Consider the following 18444-nt stretch of genomic DNA (forward strand, 5'->3'; position numbering starts at 1 on the left):
GCGATGATGTGGCCGCATTATCTTCTTTTTTTTTCAGCACCAATTCCTTAAGGTCAAGAAAGCCAATGTTCAGATTTTTTGAAATAAATATATGAATACATGACTAGAGTTTTATTCATTATCATCTTCCTCTTCGGCAGTATTGAGCCACTCAATAAATTTTGAACTTCTTCTCTTGATGTCGCTATTCTCCTCAAGACGTTCATACCAAGCCATACAAACATCCTCATCCACAAGATCGTATTCGTACCACAGCGACAATACGATCGATGTTTTCGCTAAAAGGGTCTCATTTGCGTGCTTCACGAGTCTTTCCCATGCTTTTAACAAAGTCTTTTGATCAGCCGGAGTCTTCACAAACTAAGAACATCGGGATTGGTTGAGCAAGTGGATCACATGCAAGAAAATACGAGAATTTTTCAGCTTACCGTTTTGAAAAGATGGTTGCGGTTTGTTATAATCGATTTGATGCTGCAGGACTGACTTCCATCTTTACCGACATCTTCCAGTAAACTAACGAGGAGTATATAAAGTAGTTGCGGTTTGGATAAATCATTTCTCATCTCGATTTTGGTCACTTCTTTCACATCATCGGACAGTTTTCCATTCTTGATCATCTCAGTGTTTGGATGTTGCTTAAAAAACTGTTTCAAATCTTTGATGATGGCCTCTTCTTGTCCACTTCTCGAAGGAGGGGAGGCTGGCGATCTACTGACCGGGGGAGTACTATTCGCCACGGTCAATCAGTACAAAATAACACGGTGACAGGTTTTAGTAGTCGACTTACAACTTTGCTTGTTCTTCCTTTGAGATATGAACAATTTTCATCCACGATTTATCTGTCGCCACGATCTCTTCTCTCGTGTTTAGAATATGTGCTGCGGGTATCGTTTCGTGAATTTCCTGTTTTACAGGTGCAGGTGCTACGACGTTATTCGGAGTGCGCTTCGGGGTTGGCGAGCTCAACGGCTTCAAATCCAGGTTCGAGAATCGATCGGTGGTTGTATCAATTGCAGATCCGTTTCCATACATCGGCGCTGGCGTCACGTCAGGAGGCGATCTCGTAGTTTCCATAGGCTGAGCTCGTCGGTGCACAAATTGATCTTCGGTTGAATGATCACTCAAGGTGGCTGAATCGGCTCGTTCGCGTCTCGTATTTCCATCATCGTCCCTTCTCCATCGTCCTGACCGTTCTCGCAAAAACTGTCGATCTTTCACCACTCCATCATTTCTCTCCTTGTCTTTCTCTTGCTGCCGATGCCCCGGTCGTGGTGAAGACCGGTACGAACCATTCTGATCCTCCTGCTCACGGTCCAATGGGTACAATGATTGTGGCTTTTGTCGCAATTCCGCTTCTCCGTGTGCTTTAAGATATAAAAAAAACCATCGATAACGCATTAACTACTTGTATCTGTGAACCCATTTTGATGGTACGTACCGAAATGACATTTGGGCCCGTATTGGCAGAATTGATCGACCATAAAGCGTTCACAGAGTTTGGTCTTGTACAGAGGATTGCTTTCCGCAGAATTTCGGAGAAGAGAGGTATTCGATCCGGCTGCAAAAGATAAACCGCGGTTCTCCCGTTCTTCCGTATCGCCAACTGGCTGAACACGTTCACGTAGTTCACCAATACCGTGAGCAAACGTACACTTTGGTCCATACGGGCAGCTACCCTCCAGTTTGAACCTTTCGCACAAACGCGTTTTATAGAGTGGATTGTTATTCTCATGTGAGTGCGATCGATTCGATGTTGCGTATGGATGCGATATCTGCTGTTGTTGAGGCTGCTGTTGCTGAGATGACTGTTGCTGCTTGGGGAGGTTAATTCGCGGGTGCACAGGCATCACAGCGGAGGGGGAATTGAAGCCAGAATGTGGCTGATTCAACGAAGAGGGAGTATGATCCACATTGCGAAAGATGGATCCGTTCGTGTGCTGCTGATCATACTGTTTGTGACGATGCTCACCGTCCGAGGATCCATTTCTTACAGCATGACCATGCGAATCATACTGTCGACGTCGTGTCTGTTGTGTCATCTCAACAAATTTTTGGGTATGGCTAAACACGCTTTGCATGCTCTTGAACAAGACCTTCTCGACAGCCACTTGTTCAGTGCACCAGTGGAAATGAACTCCTTCGGCATTGGGTAATAATCGTGCATGGTTATCGAGCAATTGTGCTAGAAAGTAGATCACTTTTTTTGGGCTAAAAACTACGTTTAGCATGGCTTGTCCCGGAAGTCATTCAATGCTGAATCAATACATACCGAGTTCCTGCAAGGTATTTAAGTTGAACCTTGAATTTTTGTTCAACACGATACTGTTTTGGGCTTAATCCGGTTGCTTCGAATACTTCACGAAAGGCACATCTACACTTTTCGTTAATAAGTCATTCGCTTGTTCCATGCTTACACGAAATCACTTACTTGAGTTCGTCTTCAGACCCGATCACTTGTCCTTTAGGACAGAACCAATGTTTCTTATTTGAGAATGAATCACTTAACAATAAATATTCGATGTTTCTTTGCAATCGATAAATCAGTATTCCCGCATATAAATGGGTTTGAGAAGGTTTCTCCATCAGATTTTGTCAAGCTCCAATATTACAGTGGCAAAACCAAATATAGACAAGTAATATCAAATCGCCAGCGTTTGTAAGCCAAAGTAATGGGGAAGAAAGGATAAGCTTGCAGACAGTTACTGTGCCAGCTTTTGTATATTCTGTTCCAAAGGGAAAAAAAATTACTCACTCGTTGCGGGGTTTGGAAGTCTATTTTTCGTATCCAATCAATTGTAGTCGTAGAAAGAAAGGGGAAATCTCTTATTTTTTTTCCCCATGTGGCGCATACATCCGCATATGGTATTGCACGTAAATCACCTGTTAAATAGCAAATTTTTGCATTTGAACGGTAATGTGAATGCAAGTTGAAGTTGCTGCTTATTAAGGATGATGTTATAGTATTATGAATACGTACTGCAAGATCAGACAATTCACTGGTTTTATCCTTCCAGCAATGGCTAGACAACGGACTGTGAATAATGCAGCCAGATAGAAAAAAAAAAAAAAAAAAGCAGGAAGGAACATCAGCGTGGAAAATAAGCATACTTGCAGCTATTTGATTTGCTACATCTTGAGATAAGACAATCCCAGTTTGGTCTGCCAATAAATCGTCATATTTCGAATATTAATCCCGTTCTGATAAAGGTAGATCACCGAACAAAAGGTTCCTTTATTCGTTCACACAAGTGGCAATCCATCCAATACTCCCGGACTGTATAAAAGTAGATTTTCTGTGGCTATTTTACGTGTCACGAGCTTATAGTTTAACAAAAGCTGGTATGATGAGTTCCCCGAACTCTTGGGGCCATCACAAATTTCTCACGCTTGCAGCATCCAGATAAGCTTCAAGGACCATCGAAAAGCAAAATGTGGTGCAATTCGTTGCAGGATCAACATGGAGCCGACGTGTTTTGGATTCATGAGCATCTGTAGCTAAATTACTGGATCAAGATAAAGTGGATTATATATGCCCATCGATTTTACATTCGTATCCACGCCGAATTGCCTTTTGTGCAATGTGTAATGTGCATAATAACCTGTTATTCATTAATAGTGCCCTTTCTATGCTCACAGTAACCTGCAAATATACGTGTATTGTGAGGCTCTTTCTAGGAAAGGTGCATTGGTCATTTTTGCATGCAGGGCCAGCCATTCTGTTTCATGGATAATGTTGTGAGTTTGCATCTTACGCATCTTGATGGCGTAAATCTTTTTGCTAATGTTCCTCATGTATACTCCACTTTCGCTATTTTGAGGAAGCTAGCACCACAGTACCAAAAGACAGTCCTATAGTATCCTTCTTTCATTACCGTGACCCCCTGCCAATCTCCAGAGTTGATATGCCAAATTGGCGGGGAAACTCCCAACGTGTGGAAAAAGGCGGGGGTTCGTTTCTTATTGGCTTGGTCAAAAGTTATAAAAGCGGATCATTTATGAAAAAGAAAAATCGAGATAGAAGAAAAAAGGTAGGAACCCAATGCAGCGGTATAAACGACAGGTGTGAGTCGTGGGACGATAACTCTCCATATGCGTCGCATCACTAAATTGCTTTTCGCTGTGTGAAATATTTGAAAGCCATCAACGTGGATCGTCCTTACTACGGGGCGTCCGACCCTTTACGGAAAGAAGCGAGTGTAATCAGATCAAAAGAGCACAATCGGATAAATAAGGGATGTCATGTGTTTTGCGCAACTTCTGGGGATGCCGAGAGCGATTGTGGGAAACTACCCTACTTTTTCCCACGGTTAGGTCTGCTATCTATAAAAGAACAGATACCCCATGGGGCGACAGGTGCTCCTCTTTTTTACCATAATGACATATAGTTACTCTTACCAGGAAGGTTTTGGCAATCACTTTACCTCTGAAGCTTTACCAGGCGCTCTTCCAAAGGGTGAGTAGGTGAACAACACCGATCAGGGTAGGGGTGCCGCTAACCTCAGTTTTCAGGACAGAACACACCTCAAAAGTGCCCTTATAATCTTTACGCCGAGCAGCTGTCGGGAACAGCCTTCACAGTACCACGTACACATAATCAAAGGAGGTAACAACGAGATTAGTTGATACGATATAGTATTCCGGATAAAATTGGCTGATCAGTAGAGTAGCTGGCTCTATCGTATTCGTCCCTCTGTCGTCCACGCTCCGTTCAAACCATATGCCTTGCCCGACAACCTTTTAGTGTCTAAATTTGGGGATAACTGTGTGGTGACACCGACTCAGTTGCGATGGAGCCCATTTGACCTGCCTTCAGAAGACGAACAGGTTCACTTTGTGCAGGGTCTCAAGACATTAGCTGGTGCTGGAGATCCCGCTTGTCGTACAGGTCTTGCGGTCCACATCTACACCGCCAATAAGAGCATGGACCGTTCGGCTTTTTACAATTCAGATGGCGACATGATGATCGGTAAACCCTGATAAAATAATAGGCAATGCAAAGATTTCCATCTTGACTAACCTTGTATTCATATCGATCCAGTTCCCCAGCACGGTGCATTGGACATCATCACCGAGTTCGGTAAGATTTATGTCAAGCCCAACGAAATCTGCGTGATACAACGTGGTGTGCGGTACTCGGTGAATTTGCCTGAAGGACCAGTGTAAGTGCTTGCATATTGCAAGTTTGATATCGTCATACTCACTGTTTTAAACAGCCGTGGTTACGTTCTTGAAGTCTTTGGAGCCCACTTTGAGTTGCCCGATCTTGGTCCTATTGGTGAGTCAACCTATATGCATTGCGTCCAACTATGCATTGACTCATATGAAAACGGATAGGCGCTAATGGACTTGCGAACCCACGCGATTTCCAGACCCCCGTGGCGGCTTACAATGAGGAGGACAACGTGGAATGGAGCATTCTTACTAAATTTAACGGGCAATTGTTTGAGGCGAAACAAAACCATACACCATTCGACGTCGTAGCCTGGCATGGCAACTATGCCCCGTATAAATACGATTTATCCAAGTTCTGTGTCATTAACTCGGTGTCGTTTGATCATATCGTGAGTAGGATTAATCCAGCTGCAAAGATCATGCAAAAAGCTGAACATGTCTTAAATGATAGGATCCCTCTATCTTTACCGTGTTGACCGCAAAATCCGATACGCCAGGCGTGGCGATTGCCGACTTTGTCATCTTTCCTCCTCGATGGGGCGTTGCGGAAAACACGGTATGAACAAAAAGAAAACCTGAAAGATCGTGTTTTGTATACTAAAACCATTTGGATATTTTATATAGTTCCGTCCTCCCTATTTCCATCGAAACTGCATGTCAGAGTTTATGGGATTAATTTTGGGCGACTACGAGGGAAAGACGGGCGGTTTCTTACCCGGAGGAGGTTCTCTTCACAGTGCCATGACTCCGCATGGACCTGATGCCAATGTATTCCAAAAGGCTTCCGAGGAAGAACTCAAACCTGTGCGTGTAGCAGAGAACACGCAAGCTTTCATGTTCGAAACCAGTTTGATGCTCTCTCTTACTCGCTGGGGTCTTAAAACCTGCGGCAAGGTCCAGGAAGATTATTGGAAAGCATGGGCCGATTTAGGCAGCAGCTTCAATCCTTCGCAACCATAAAACACATGTATATCTTGACTAAAAACAAATAAAGAAAAAGGGCCCTCTCGCTTCTTATGCCATGAATAGTTGGCATTTTTAAAAAACTTTGTGGCTGCAAGTTAAATAAAACTGTAGACCAGTGCCCGATCTGAATCAGGACCGGCAGACGGGTGATGGTCTGCTCAAGGTGCATAGCTTTTTTATCCTTATCTTAGGATAGGGGTTATTTCTGAACAATCGGTAGTACCTTACTCATAACTGACATATGTCAGCTAGGCACGGTAAAGCAGACCTTGAGCGATGGAAGTGGAAGCAAAAATTTTTTCCTCTCACCCCCGTCGGAGAATGAAAATTAGGGGAACCTGGGACTTGAGCCTGTCATTGGAACGGGATCTTCTCTTTTATTTATTTTATTTTGCCGGTCCCTTATATTCCACTGTCCATCAATGTTGCGTGCGATCAGTCTAACAGCAGTCCGTACACCCTTACTTAGCCGTGGTGTCGCTAGCGCTGCGTCCCAATCCGGAAAGACTGTCTTCCATTTGGCAAATCTCGCTGATAACCCCGGCGCTGTATCAGAGGTACAACCCGAAAACAGCTTGTTTACAATTGTTTTCTCAAGATTTAACCATTCAATAGCGTACTCGTGTAGGTCGAGGTCCAGGATCTGGTAAAGGCAAAACAGCCGGTCGAGGTCACAAGGGTCAAAAAGCTCGATCGGGCAACGGTAAACCGACACCATGGTTCGAAGGTGGTCAAACTCCTCTCGTCAAACGTCTGCCGAAGCGCGGTTTCTACAACCTGTATGGATACCAATCAACCGTTACGCTTGCTAATGTTTTCATTAACCTAGAGCACATTCTTTAGTCATGGTAAAGAATATCAGGAACTGAACTTGGATCGTTTGCAGCACTGGATTCGCTCTGGCCGAATCGATTCATCACAGCCGATTACCATGAAGCATCTCTTGGACAGTCGATGTATACATAAAATCGAAGACGGTGTCAAATTATTGAGCGTGGTACGTCCTGAAGTTCTGTCCGTTAATCTACAACCTTTGTGACTTATTCATGGCATTCAGGGTGCGGAGGAATTCGACATCCCCATTACGATCGAGGTATCAAGGGCTTCGCAAAAAGCGATAGAAGCTATTGAAAAGGCGGGAGGAAAGATCACCACACGTTATTACAATAGCTTGGGATTGAGAGCTATTACGCAGCCTGAAAAGTTCATTGAGATCCCCAAGTTTGCAGCACCTTTAAGAAAGGAAGATATTAGTAAGTGGGGAAAATCGATGATATGCTGTGAGAAGATCACTTTTTGACTCAACTCGCGCTCACCATTTAGAATACTACACTGATTTCAAAAACCGTGGCTATCTTGCTGAGCAACCCCAACAATAGAGAAGAGGAAACGGTTTTTTATAGCTCTGTATCTGAACTTGTGCCGATAACTTTTTATCACAGATTATTTTTAGACCAAATATAAACAACAATACGCTTCAAAGTTCCGTTACCAATGGCAACTGCCTCATGTGCTGTTGCCTTTGGGGCATTTCGTTTGATTTTTTGGACAAAAAAAGTGTATGCAGCGGCAATATCCAAAAAGCGAGGAGGGAAAAAGACGGTGGCGGTTGACATTCTAGCGAGCAGGCGTTTGCATACCTGGGAATGAGGTTCATCTGTGCGGGCAATGGATCAAGCGTTGGATGGATCTCTGCAATAGAATTTCAGGTCGTATAGTGAATGATTCCATTTCTGTGGACAGAGTGTGTCGATGTCTGGAATATTGTGTCGGAAAACATGATCGAGAGCTATTCGTATGCTATGCAAATGCAGGGAGCCGTTATGGTTTGGTATGGATGAACATTGGGAGCTTTTTGTGTGAGACAACATACGAAAAATGAAAATCATCTGGGAACAGGTATGAAGAAGGACGCGGAAGCACCAGGCGAACGTAGCACGCTTACAAAAGTAAATCTATTCATGCGTGCTGCAGTTCACGAAACTACCGATTTTGTCGCTCACAGTGTCAATCACGGTCAAAATACCACCATTTACCACGATCAGACATCTTCCAAAGTAAAATGACCACTGATTTCCACCCAACGCTTCGCTTACAGTTTGTATTGAGCGCCATAATGTAAGTACAAATTCCTTTTGCAGACGCGCTTGGAAATTACTTCTATCGATTTGGCCACTGACATCTCTCTCATCTTTAAGATCATCACAAGCGGGACACTGATTTCGCAATATCCTCACCAACAAAATAAATGGATGCGAAAGCAGTGACACTTGAAGTTCATTGTCAAGGAAATGTTATTGTACTATTACTGGGACGACTTACAGGCTGATTACCACTGTGTAATCTTCACATCATTTGCACAAACGCAGCAATGAAGCTTATACTTGGTGCCTATTTTAGACGTCAAGAAGCGGTGTCTTCTTCCCACACCTTTTGTTTTTTCATTTTGTCGTTTTTTATTGTCTTGCTCGTCTATTCTGGAGAGGGTTTCACATACGATAGATATAAAAGAATAAAGGAAATGCGAGGATAAAACACTGTACATTTATTCATGACATGGGAGGATATTATTACGCTACAGTATTCTAGAACCATGGACTAAAATCATGCTTGACGAGTATTTCTCTAATAAGACTGAGCCACAATTAAAAAAAGGGAAATGTGCTCTCAAAGAAAGGTGAAGCGACCATTGACTTTGGAAATTACCAAAAAATGGATACTTCATTGTCTTATTATTTTTCAATTTCATTTTTTTTTCATTTTTATAATGATAATAACTCATCCAACCACCCACCGCCATTCCCAGTGACCCCCAGTGAACTGGGCAAGCCGAAGCTTGTTCCCCTATCCCACCCCTGAGACTGCGATGAGCTGCCATGATACCGATTTCACCTGTGAACCACCCACCAATATACATTCGTTTCCCGACTTCGTGCAAGTTGTGGGTTAGGGTCCCCGATAGTGCAATTTCATAAAAATCTCTTTTTTCTTGTTGTTCTCATTTTTTATGCTTCTTTTCTTGTTATCCATGTTGTAAGAGATGCTATATAATGGATCCGACCAAATACAATCGCTTTTCATCTCCTTTTTAAAACAGAAAAAGAAGATAAAGTAATTGGCAGCGACTTTGGCGGAGTTAAACGTAGGCGGTAGCCGCTGCCCAAAGTCAAATACCGGCTGAAAGATGGCATGTATAGTTTTTTTATTTACGGAGTAAGGTACACAGTTGCTAAAATAAATGCGTTGTCATTGGAGATAGAAAAGAAAAAAACTATACATGCCATCTTTCAGCCGGTATTTGACTTTGGGCAGCGGCTACCGCCTACGTTTAACTCCGCCAAAGTCGCTGCCAATTACTTTATCTTCTTTTTCTGTTTTAAAAAGGAGATGAAAAGCGATTGTATTTGGTCGGATCCATTATATAGCATCTCTTACAACATGGATAACAAGAAAAGAAGCATAAAAAATGAGAACAACAAGAAAAAAGAGATTTTTATGAAATTGCACTATCGGGGACCCTAACCCACAACTTGCACGAAGTCGGGAAACGAATGTATATTGGTGGGTGGTTCACAGGTGAAATCGGTATCATGGCAGCTCATCGCAGTCTCAGGGGTGGGATAGGGGAACAAGCTTCGGCTTGCCCAGTTCACTGGGGGTCACTGGGAATGGCGGTGGGTGGTTGGATGAGTTATTATCATTATAAATGAAAATGAAAACAATAAGAAAACGTAAGTATCCATTTCTTGGTAATTTCCAAAGTAAATGGTCGCTTTACCTTTCTTTGAGAGCACATTTCCCTTTTTTAAATGTGGCCCCAGTCCTTGGATTGAAAATAGTACAGAGATAGTCAATCGTTATAGAATATCCAAAATAATACGAATATCCTCCCCCATGATGAATAAACAAACAGTTTCTATCCTTCCACTCCTTTTGTTTTTTATTCTTCTATTGCTATTGTCCGTGGAAAACGTATCTGGAATAAACCAGTAAGAAAATAAAGTCGTCCTCTTCTTGGCGCCTAATGTGGGCAGGAGCAGTGAGCTTCACTGCTGCATTCGTGCAACCAATGCAGAGAATCCACAGCAGCTTAGGAAACGTGGCAATCAACCTGCAATTCGTTCCTGGAACAGTACATTGACAGTTCCTTGACAAGGAACTTCAAGTGTCACTACTTTCGCATACATATTTCGTCGGTGCGGATATTGCGGAATCAGTGTGTGTTTAACATAAATAGATGGGCCAGTGGCCAGGTTCGACACGAGTGGTTTCCGAGCCCGTCTGCAAAATCCGCCGCAGATGCCGTAGTTGCCGAAGATGCCCATGCAAATGTTTATCTGAATAAGTAAATGGGACGTGCCCATCTTGTTGCACATAAATTTTACCGACCTGCAGCTTCGGTGATTTGTGAAATCGATCCTTTCCACTTGAACGTCTGCACTTAACATAAGCACCACGAAAGAAGACAGTACACTACGCATAGTATTTAACGACGTGAAAGGATGATAGCACCCGCTTAAATACAGTCAGTTTGTATAGCAAGAGTCTGTGGCCGGATACTGCCCAGTGAGAAGATCAAGGCTCCATTCAACGAAGCCCCTTACTTAGTCAGGATATTATATGACTCAACGCTATTCTCTGGATTCACGACAAACCAACTATGAAACCAGCTACAGTAAGCAGATAATGCTACCGCAAATTTTACACGAACGTCTCCTACACAGTTTATTATCACAATGCATTGGCTAAGGAGAGTAAAATAAAAAGCCTGGACCTTGGTCGTTCCAAACTTATATTGTCAGCAATCCGCTTAGGGTTGGAAGCAACATGTCTTCACACCAAAGTCGCAATTGTCGCCAAAAGATGGGCAAAGATCAGGCGGGCATCGTTCATCAGCTTCTTGTTGCTTTGAGGCAGAGCATATTTGATACATCCCACGGGGACACTCTGGAAATTCAGGGCAGATGGGTGGGTCACCGAACCATTTTAGAGACTCGCTGGAAACAGCAGTAACGGCCAGCAAGAGAATAGGGAGAAACATCAATGGCTTTGTCATAGCTTCACAGTAATGCGTGTTTCACATATTGTATTTTATCGCCCTTATTTATATGAATGGATGTAGGTGTTTTTGATAGAAATTGTATCAGCAGATAAGCCATAACTTGGATTCATCGGCAATCCTTTACTTTGGTCAGGTTCATATATTGGCAACTTCCCGGCATAACGATAAAGCCACGAAAACTATTTAGTTCGGGCAATTTGAGCATGCAGGCTCACGACATGCAATGCAGCATGTGACCAACATTCGAAGATAGAGAATTTAGCTTCCCGTCACCAATACGAGGCAGCATATTTAGTAAGAAGTGTACACCTTGATTCTCTCTGAGCTACTCATTGATCAGGTGCCAATTTACACAATTAAGCTCTCCGAGAAATATATCGTATCCCCCAGTTTTTTTGGTAATCAAAGTTCAGTTGCACAGCAAATGTGGTGCTGAGTTGTGGTATTATAACCGGCAGTTATTTTTTTTATTTTATTATTTAGATTCCACCTAAAGTAACATCGACAAAGCACTATAGCTTCCATCACTCTTATCGCGCCGCAGACAATACACCATGAATATTTTGCACCTTGTTGTACTAAACGTTTTTTTAACAATTTCCGATCATCGTCGGATACAAACAATGATGGAACAAGTTGCATCCGCCAAGTGCGTCTTGGAAATCAATATAAAAAATAAAAAAAAAGGTCAATGAGTGGCTAAATTCCAGACATAATTATTGCAATACAATGGTTTTCTTTTTTGCTGTACGAGCTAGGGTAGCGTTGAAAGACTTTGGTTACGGTTGTTCAATTTAAATGAACGAGTCCTAGCATGACTGTCCTAACTGTCCTTCGTTTATGCAGATTAACGTACTGGCAAATTTTGCGGTAAGCCGGATACAGGCAATTGCTTTTTTCTGACAGCTTATTTGCATGCTCACAAACATGCCAGTGATAAAGCCGAGCCTACATGAGCTTTAAACCCAATGAGAATTAACATTGAGGCCAACAGTTTGCGGCCGCGTACATATTATGTTTCAGTTGAGTCCACCATTTTCAAAATACAGTAGTCTATCTTGTCTATACTTCAAGATGTTTTGTAATGCATCGTTTTTCAGATAAACTTATCAGAGTATAATCATCTAAAAGAGGGATCCGAGCACCCACTTGAGTAGAACCGGTTTGTGTTGAGGATTCAACGAACCAGCGTTTTCCGGTGGAGGGACCGAATAAAGACCCCCCTTGCTTCGCTTCGGCCGGATACCGCCAATTGAGAACCGTAGGGCTCAGTTCAACAAGCTCGTGAGCTAGTCAGGATATTATATATCTCAACGCTGTCTTCTGGATTCAGGACAAACTAACTTGGAAAATGGTTATAGTAATCAATCAATAATCCCACAACTTTTACACGGACGATTCCTGTGCATTCGATTATTAAAGTGGATTCGCTAAGGCCGTAAAACTGGAGTAAAATGAAAAGCTTGGACTCTGTTCGCTCCAAAGCTTATAATGTCGGCAAATAACGTTTTCAGGATTGGAAGCAACAAGTCTTCAGGCCCATCGTCACATTCGCCGCCAAAAGATGGGCATACACTAGGCGGGCAGTTGTAATCAGCTTCCTCTTGCCTTGAAGCAAACATATTTGATACGACCCAGTGGGACACTGTGGGAAGCCAAGGCAGTTAGTGCGTCACCGACCCACTTAACAGACCGGCTGGAAACAGCCGAAACGGCTAGCAAAAGAATAGGGAGAAACATTAATGGCTTCGTCATCGTATTCACAGTAATGCGTATTTCATATCGTATTTTACGCCTTTATTTTTATGATAGCTGCAGATGTTTATCGATACATGTGAGCAGATAAGCCATAATTTTGATGTTATCGGCAATCCTTTGCTTTTGGTCATGTAAATAATATATTGTTAACTTCCTGGCATAACGATAAAGCCACGGAACTGATTCGGCCGGGCAATTTGATTATGCAAGTCCACAAATGCGAGCGGTGAAGCCGCACCCGGCATGAAAATTTCTATGCAGCATGAGACCAACATTCGAAGAGAGAGAATTAGCTTTCTGTCAACAATACGAGGCGGTATATTACCTCGAATTTACACAAACATCATTTTCGATAACTCTCGTCTGTACTCTAAGCTATCATTGATTTTGGTGCCTTCTATACACAACTAAGCTCTCCGGCAAATCATTTCACAAAGACGGGTAGTGGATAACATCGTGCGTAATAATAATAAAAATACAAGGAGTTCCTTTATCCGCTGGAGAAAATTCATCACTCAAATTAGCCTGTTGCATGTCAGAAAAAAAAATCCTTGGTTTCTGGTATCCAATCTTCGTTTTTGGAAATAATGATTTTACAGTCAAGTTGCAAGTTTTATGGGCAGAAACCCATGACTTCACCACCCTGTTGGTTCCTGTCAAAGTAATAAGGCTGATCGCGAGAGTCCTATCATCACAAAAGTTGCAACGTGAACTGTCGCATTTAGTCTCACATGTCTAGAAGCATCGCCATCGCAATGTTGAAAAAATTGGTATAAGTCATGGCTTGCCACCAAAGCTCCCAAAGGCATACTCCCTGCCGCTCTACTTCCTTTTCTTCTGCATTTTATAGTTTAGCAAATACGCCTATGAAAAATAATCACTATAAAAAGTAGTTCTTGCACGAACTATGCCACTTCATATAAAAAGAAAAATAAAAAGAAAATTCTTTACTTCTTTATATGACGGCCGTTTCATTTGATGCCCTAAGTGACGTCAAAGCGATCTGTTTTATAAGAAAATGGACCGGCCGAGAAAAGGCAGATAATCGAAAAAGAAAAGACTAGCTTAGCCTAGAAAGACATACAACAAGATAGGCCTTCTTATTTTGTTTGTCGTTCATCTGTTCTCTATTCAATAAAAACATCCAATAAACTCTTCTTGTTGAAAACCCGTCATGTTTTCTGCCGCCGCAGCTCACCCTCATCCGTATCGCCCACATCCACTTGGCTCAGTTAATGTCTCAAAGTGGCACTATTAGTTGTTCGTTGCACTGAGGAAGACCGCTCTTGGCGTCATCGTCATCAAAAAGTGGACCCGCAAACGCGACGAGCAATGCGTCGACGCCATTAGATCAAACAGGACATTAAGCTCATTTTATTATTTTATTATTTTATTATTTTATTATTTTATTATTTTATTATTCAACCCACAAGAAGTTGAGAAAGAGTAATAAAGGCAAAAAAAGCCTTTTTTTTCATTTACCTTTTTTTGCGATTAAAAAGCAAACCAATCGACATACCTCCCGCACAATGAGCAAGCTGATGGCTAGTCAGTTGCCCAGGCGGAAGGGTCGACGGTAACGAAAACAACCTTCTTCCAAGGTGACCATTCCTTATCCTTAGAAGATGTTTTTCGGATTTTTTCGCCATACCCCGAATGCTTGACAAAAATCAGGCATCCATATTCACCAGAAACCACCAGCCTAGTAGCCCCGGCTCCGAACTGGCGCACAAAAGAAAGAAAAATGAAGGAGGAAAACACCCTCTTTTTATACCTTTTGCGAACCTTCGATTTATAACCCTGCTTTATGACCGCGATTGCACTTCATTGGCTCGATTCTCGCAACAAAACTCGCGAAATTCAGCGCCTCACACTTCTTTCGCGTAAGCATGGTTCCTCAGCAATTGCTAACAAATTCTACAGACCCTCCTAATTTGGAAGGTCTGTCCAACAATACTGGTTCTCCAGCCACGAATGGTTTCGTCCCAAATTCTACTGGCAAATCGTCAACCCATCAGGCTGTCCCACTACCTAGCAACACCATCTCTTATGCGCAAATCGCCAAAAACGCTGTATCCCGCAACGGACGCAGACATCAGTACCTTACTACCCTCAACACCTGTGCTTCTACCGCTGTTCGTCAACAGCTCAATTCTGTTTCGACTACCGGTCAGATACCGGTACCCTACCTTCTCCGACGTGGTACTGAAGACCATAGCGTCTTTTTTGATGTCTCCCCGCACCCCATCAAGGAAGCCGATTTTTTCACGGCTGCCCGTAACCTCGTTCCCAACTGGGACATCGGCATTGGCATGATACCACATCGTGAGGAAGGCCGCCTTATCTATGAAATGACCATGCCCAACCAGCAAACCTGTGACTCCATCGTCCAGCAAGGACTTCAGGTCGACGGCTATCATTACCCTGCTATTTGTTCCCTGCCACTCACCAAAAAGATCATCAAATTGGAGTTGGAAAGACTCCCCACCAGCTTGCCTGCGAAAGAACTTGAAGAAGGCCTTCGTGCTGCTCTCTCACCCTTTGGCTCAGTCTTACACCTTGGCCTTTACCGTGCCACTGCCGGCTGGTTCCAAGGATACGGTTGTGCTGTTCTCGCCAACGATGAAGGCGATGATATTGCCTCTGGCTTAAGCCACCGTATCGAATTTGGACTTGTCGGTTCAACGATCCGTCATTTTTACGCGACCTGGAAAGACATGGGTGCCTACTGCCGGTACTGCCATGACGATACGCACACTATTGATGCCTGCCCGACCCTTCCTGCCCAAGGTTGCTTCAACTGCTCACGTCGCGGCCGTAAGGCCACAGATTGCCCGCACCCCCATCGCGAGCAACCTCGTAAAACACCCAAAGTCTCACATGCACATGATGCTGCATCTAACCCTCGTCCCACGAATTCCAAGCAGTCAGCGCAGACGCAAACTCGTAAAATGCCCTCGACCCCTGCATCTTCTGCAGCAACCTCACCCACTGCTGCCCCATCAACAAGCCCAAAGAACTTCATCCGTCTTCCGGTTGCAGCCTTACAACCATTGTCTTCAGTAGAGCAAACCCCCTCAACTTCGCAATCCACCTCTGGTGCCACGCTCCCCATACCCATTGCCCCGCCTCCACCGACGTTAATGGGACGGATGCCACAGAACTTAGCCATTCTGAAGCTGATGCATCTGATATGGCAACCCCACTACAGCGTGAGACCAAGGCTTTACCCATTGACATGAAACGCGCCGGCGAACACTTGATCGACGCTGCCGATCCCCACCATACTGGACGTGTAACTCGGTCGAAAGCCAAGAAAAATACCAACCAAACCGCCTCAGTTACCACAGCCGACTTCCAAAAGTCGACGCCCACCGTAAATCATCAAGCCCCCACTTCAACCCCCTCTCCTGACGATATAGACAGGATGTTGATCGATGATTCCGCCGCTAACGACGAGGGATCCCAATAATCTACACATTATCTATGAAAGTTACTATTGGCTCTGTTAATGTCCGCCATCTTCACAAAACCGAAGAGCCAGTGCATCAAAGCGATCTCATTCGACACCTCAAATCTCAATCTCTCCATATCCTCATCATGCAAGAGACTCACCTTCCTAATATCAACCCTGATCCTATCGTTCAAGCACAGCTCAACGCCTATGATGGCGTCTGGAGCCAGTACTGCGGCATTGTTAGCCTTACCCCGTCCATTCGTTTTGAACCATTTCTTACTTTGCGCAGCGGACGTGGCCTCTGGACCAAAGTTACGCATGTCAACAACAACTTCCCTTCATTCTACATACTCAATATCTACGCACCAGCATCGCACCGTTCCGGTCGCCACACCTTCTATCTTGACGAATTGATGCCGTTAATGGCAGACGACAACCACCATCACCTCCTCGCCCAAACCATTCTTGCCGGAGACTTTAATTACTCATACGAGCGACTAGACGCCTCCTATCATCGTGCTCCACCGGCTTGGCGGAATTTCTTGGCCTTGCGATTTCACAACATGATGACACCCCACGATCCCAGTCAACCGTATCTACCAACCTACAAAGACACATCGGCTATTGATTACATATTCATGCCTGATATGCTACGCCATCTTAGCTCTACCCCAACCACCCTATTCCTAAACCCCAGTTGGACTGTCCACTCTTTGATATCCTTCACCTTACATTGGCCTCAACCTGCTGCGGGCCGACGAGAGATGTGGCGTGCCAACCCACTTCTTGCCCGCTCCGCCGCCTTTCGCGCCAAAGTTCACCATGATCTGACTCAAGCTCACCCCCAACTTCTTGCCCAACATAACCCCCAGGCCGCTTGGGATCGTGCCAAAGAAGTGATTAAACAATCATGCCGACAACACGGTCGTTACGAAGCCACCCGCCGTCAACGCTTGGCACGCAAACTGCAAAGCCAACGCAACAAGCTGCTGCGCGCTCGAAAACGATTCAATGAAACACCGCCCCAACTGACAGACATTTGCCGACAACTGGCAGAAGTTCAAACCGAGATTGTCTACATTCAGTCTCTCAATGCCAATGTGCGGTGGCGTGAACAAGGAGAAACATCTGCGGGGTATATCAAACAAGTCACCCAGCAACGAGCAGCTCAACGCAATATGCAAGAACTTACACACCCAACAACCGGCGAAACCAAGTCCACCTTGGAGCACATGCACGACGCTGCTTGCGGCTTTTACCAACAATTATATACCCCCGAACCTGTCGATGAGGTGGCAACGAGCGACCTGTTGGAGAACCTACCCCCTTCCTGTGGCCTGCCTCCCGCCCTTCGCGCTTCACTGGTACAAGACATCACTTTGGATGAACTCCAAACAGCAGTCAACCGATCGCCTCGTCAAAGCAGCCCCGGACTCGATGGCTTACCGTATCCAATACTGGTGCTTCTGATTCATCATCCTTTGTATGCTGCCCTTGCTGTTCAAGTATATAATGCTGCCCTCAAGGAGGCCTGTTTTCCACGTTCTTGTCCGACACATGTGTGCGTCTTCTACCGAAAAAAGGGGACTTAACCTCACTCTCCAACTGGCGTCCGATCGCTTTGATCAACACGGACGCAAAGATATTTACCAGAACCCTGAACAACCGAGTGGTGCCCATTAGGCAGCACATCATCAGTCCGTTCCAAACCGGTTTCGTCCCTGGCCGCTTCATTGCCGACCATGGTATGGCCGTTAAACTCGCCATGGACCACGCCTCTCGCTTCGCCTCCAATGACATCGGTCTGTCATTAGACATGGAAAAAGCCTATGACCGAGTTCATCCGTCCTACCTAAACCGGTGCCTCCCTCGCTGGGGGTTTCCTCAGACCATTATTACCTGCATACAGAAGCTGTTTTTTGGTACGACCATCCGTATCAACGTCAACGGTGCTTTATCACCTTCTATTCAACAACAGCGGGTGTGCGCCAAGGCGATCCACTGTCACCCATTCTCTTCAATCTAGCAC

At 44.3% G+C, this 18444-nt stretch overlaps 5 protein-coding genes across 5 annotated transcripts; 3 read left to right on the top strand and 2 right to left on the bottom strand.

The window, feature by feature from the left end:
* Window positions 1-54: 54 nt before the first annotated feature.
* On the bottom strand, window positions 55-2770 carry BYT42DRAFT_388092 (uncharacterized protein). The gene is made up of 6 exons (XM_051563341.1): window positions 2429-2770; window positions 2270-2371; window positions 1439-2208; window positions 788-1364; window positions 429-726; window positions 55-360 (listed from the first exon to the last, which is right to left on the bottom strand). Exons 1-6 carry the CDS (start codon window positions 2581-2583, stop codon window positions 112-114), a joined length of 2151 nt encoding a protein of 716 aa, XP_051422604.1. The 5' UTR covers window positions 2584-2770; the 3' UTR covers window positions 55-111.
* Window positions 2771-4363: 1593 nt separating this feature from the next.
* Window positions 4364-6226, top strand: BYT42DRAFT_574776 (homogentisate 1,2-dioxygenase). The gene is made up of 8 exons (XM_051568885.1): window positions 4364-4453; window positions 4510-4603; window positions 4668-4966; window positions 5039-5159; window positions 5214-5275; window positions 5335-5561; window positions 5624-5728; window positions 5797-6226. Exons 1-8 carry the CDS (start codon window positions 4375-4377, stop codon window positions 6130-6132), a joined length of 1323 nt encoding a protein of 440 aa, XP_051422605.1. The 5' UTR covers window positions 4364-4374; the 3' UTR covers window positions 6133-6226.
* A 291-nt stretch (window positions 6227-6517) lies between these two features.
* BYT42DRAFT_574780 (ribosomal protein L18e/L15P) lies at window positions 6518-7615 on the top strand. The gene is made up of 5 exons (XM_051568886.1): window positions 6518-6695; window positions 6754-6917; window positions 6982-7135; window positions 7196-7391; window positions 7462-7615. Exons 1-5 carry the CDS (start codon window positions 6561-6563, stop codon window positions 7515-7517), a joined length of 705 nt encoding a protein of 234 aa, XP_051422606.1. The 5' UTR covers window positions 6518-6560; the 3' UTR covers window positions 7518-7615.
* A 3236-nt stretch (window positions 7616-10851) lies between these two features.
* On the bottom strand, window positions 10852-11194 carry BYT42DRAFT_574790 (uncharacterized protein; the record flags this gene model as incomplete). Its single annotated transcript, XM_051568887.1, has 1 exon — window positions 10852-11194. The coding sequence occupies one exon, from the start codon at window positions 11192-11194 to the stop codon at window positions 10949-10951; it is 246 nt and encodes an 81-aa protein (XP_051422607.1). The 3' UTR covers window positions 10852-10948.
* A 3653-nt stretch (window positions 11195-14847) lies between these two features.
* BYT42DRAFT_615214 (uncharacterized protein) lies at window positions 14848-16430 on the top strand (the record flags this gene model as incomplete). Its single annotated transcript, XM_051571938.1, has 2 exons — window positions 14848-16057; window positions 16120-16430. 2 exons carry the CDS (start codon window positions 14848-14850, stop codon window positions 16428-16430), a joined length of 1521 nt encoding a protein of 506 aa, XP_051422608.1.
* Window positions 16431-18444: the final 2014 nt, after the last annotated feature.

Source organism: Radiomyces spectabilis, assembly GCF_025331425.1.
Source record: "Radiomyces spectabilis strain NRRL 2753 chromosome Unknown BYT42scaffold_8, whole genome shotgun sequence".
Taxonomy (NCBI): Eukaryota; Fungi; Mucoromycota; class Mucoromycetes; order Mucorales; family Radiomycetaceae; genus Radiomyces; species Radiomyces spectabilis.

What these genes read in the sequence shown, in the direction of transcription:
- BYT42DRAFT_388092 (XM_051563341.1), bottom strand. Translation starts at nt 2,583, where the DNA reads ATGGAGAAACCTTCTCAAACCCATTTATATGCGGGAATACTGATTTAT. An exon ending in AAATACCTTGCAGGAACTCG is followed by an intron (nt 2,209 to 2,269) that starts GTATGTATTGAT and finishes CGTAGTTTTTAG; the next exon opens with CCCAAAAAAAGTGATCTACT. An exon ending in AAGGAAGAACAAGCAAAGTT is followed by an intron (nt 727 to 787) that starts GTAAGTCGACTA and finishes CGTGGCGAATAG; the next exon opens with TACTCCCCCGGTCAGTAGAT.
- BYT42DRAFT_574776 (XM_051568885.1), top strand. Translation starts at nt 4,375, where the DNA reads ATGACATATAGTTACTCTTACCAGGAAGGTTTTGGCAATCACTTTACC. An exon ending in ACCAGGCGCTCTTCCAAAGG is followed by an intron (nt 4,454 to 4,509) that starts GTGAGTAGGTGA and finishes CTCAGTTTTCAG; the next exon opens with GACAGAACACACCTCAAAAG. An exon ending in AATTTGCCTGAAGGACCAGT is followed by an intron (nt 5,160 to 5,213) that starts GTAAGTGCTTGC and finishes TGTTTTAAACAG; the next exon opens with CCGTGGTTACGTTCTTGAAG.
- BYT42DRAFT_574780 (XM_051568886.1), top strand. Translation starts at nt 6,561, where the DNA reads ATGTTGCGTGCGATCAGTCTAACAGCAGTCCGTACACCCTTACTTAGC. An exon ending in AAGCGCGGTTTCTACAACCT is followed by an intron (nt 6,918 to 6,981) that starts GTATGGATACCA and finishes CACATTCTTTAG; the next exon opens with TCATGGTAAAGAATATCAGG. An exon ending in GTGTCAAATTATTGAGCGTG is followed by an intron (nt 7,136 to 7,195) that starts GTACGTCCTGAA and finishes CATGGCATTCAG; the next exon opens with GGTGCGGAGGAATTCGACAT.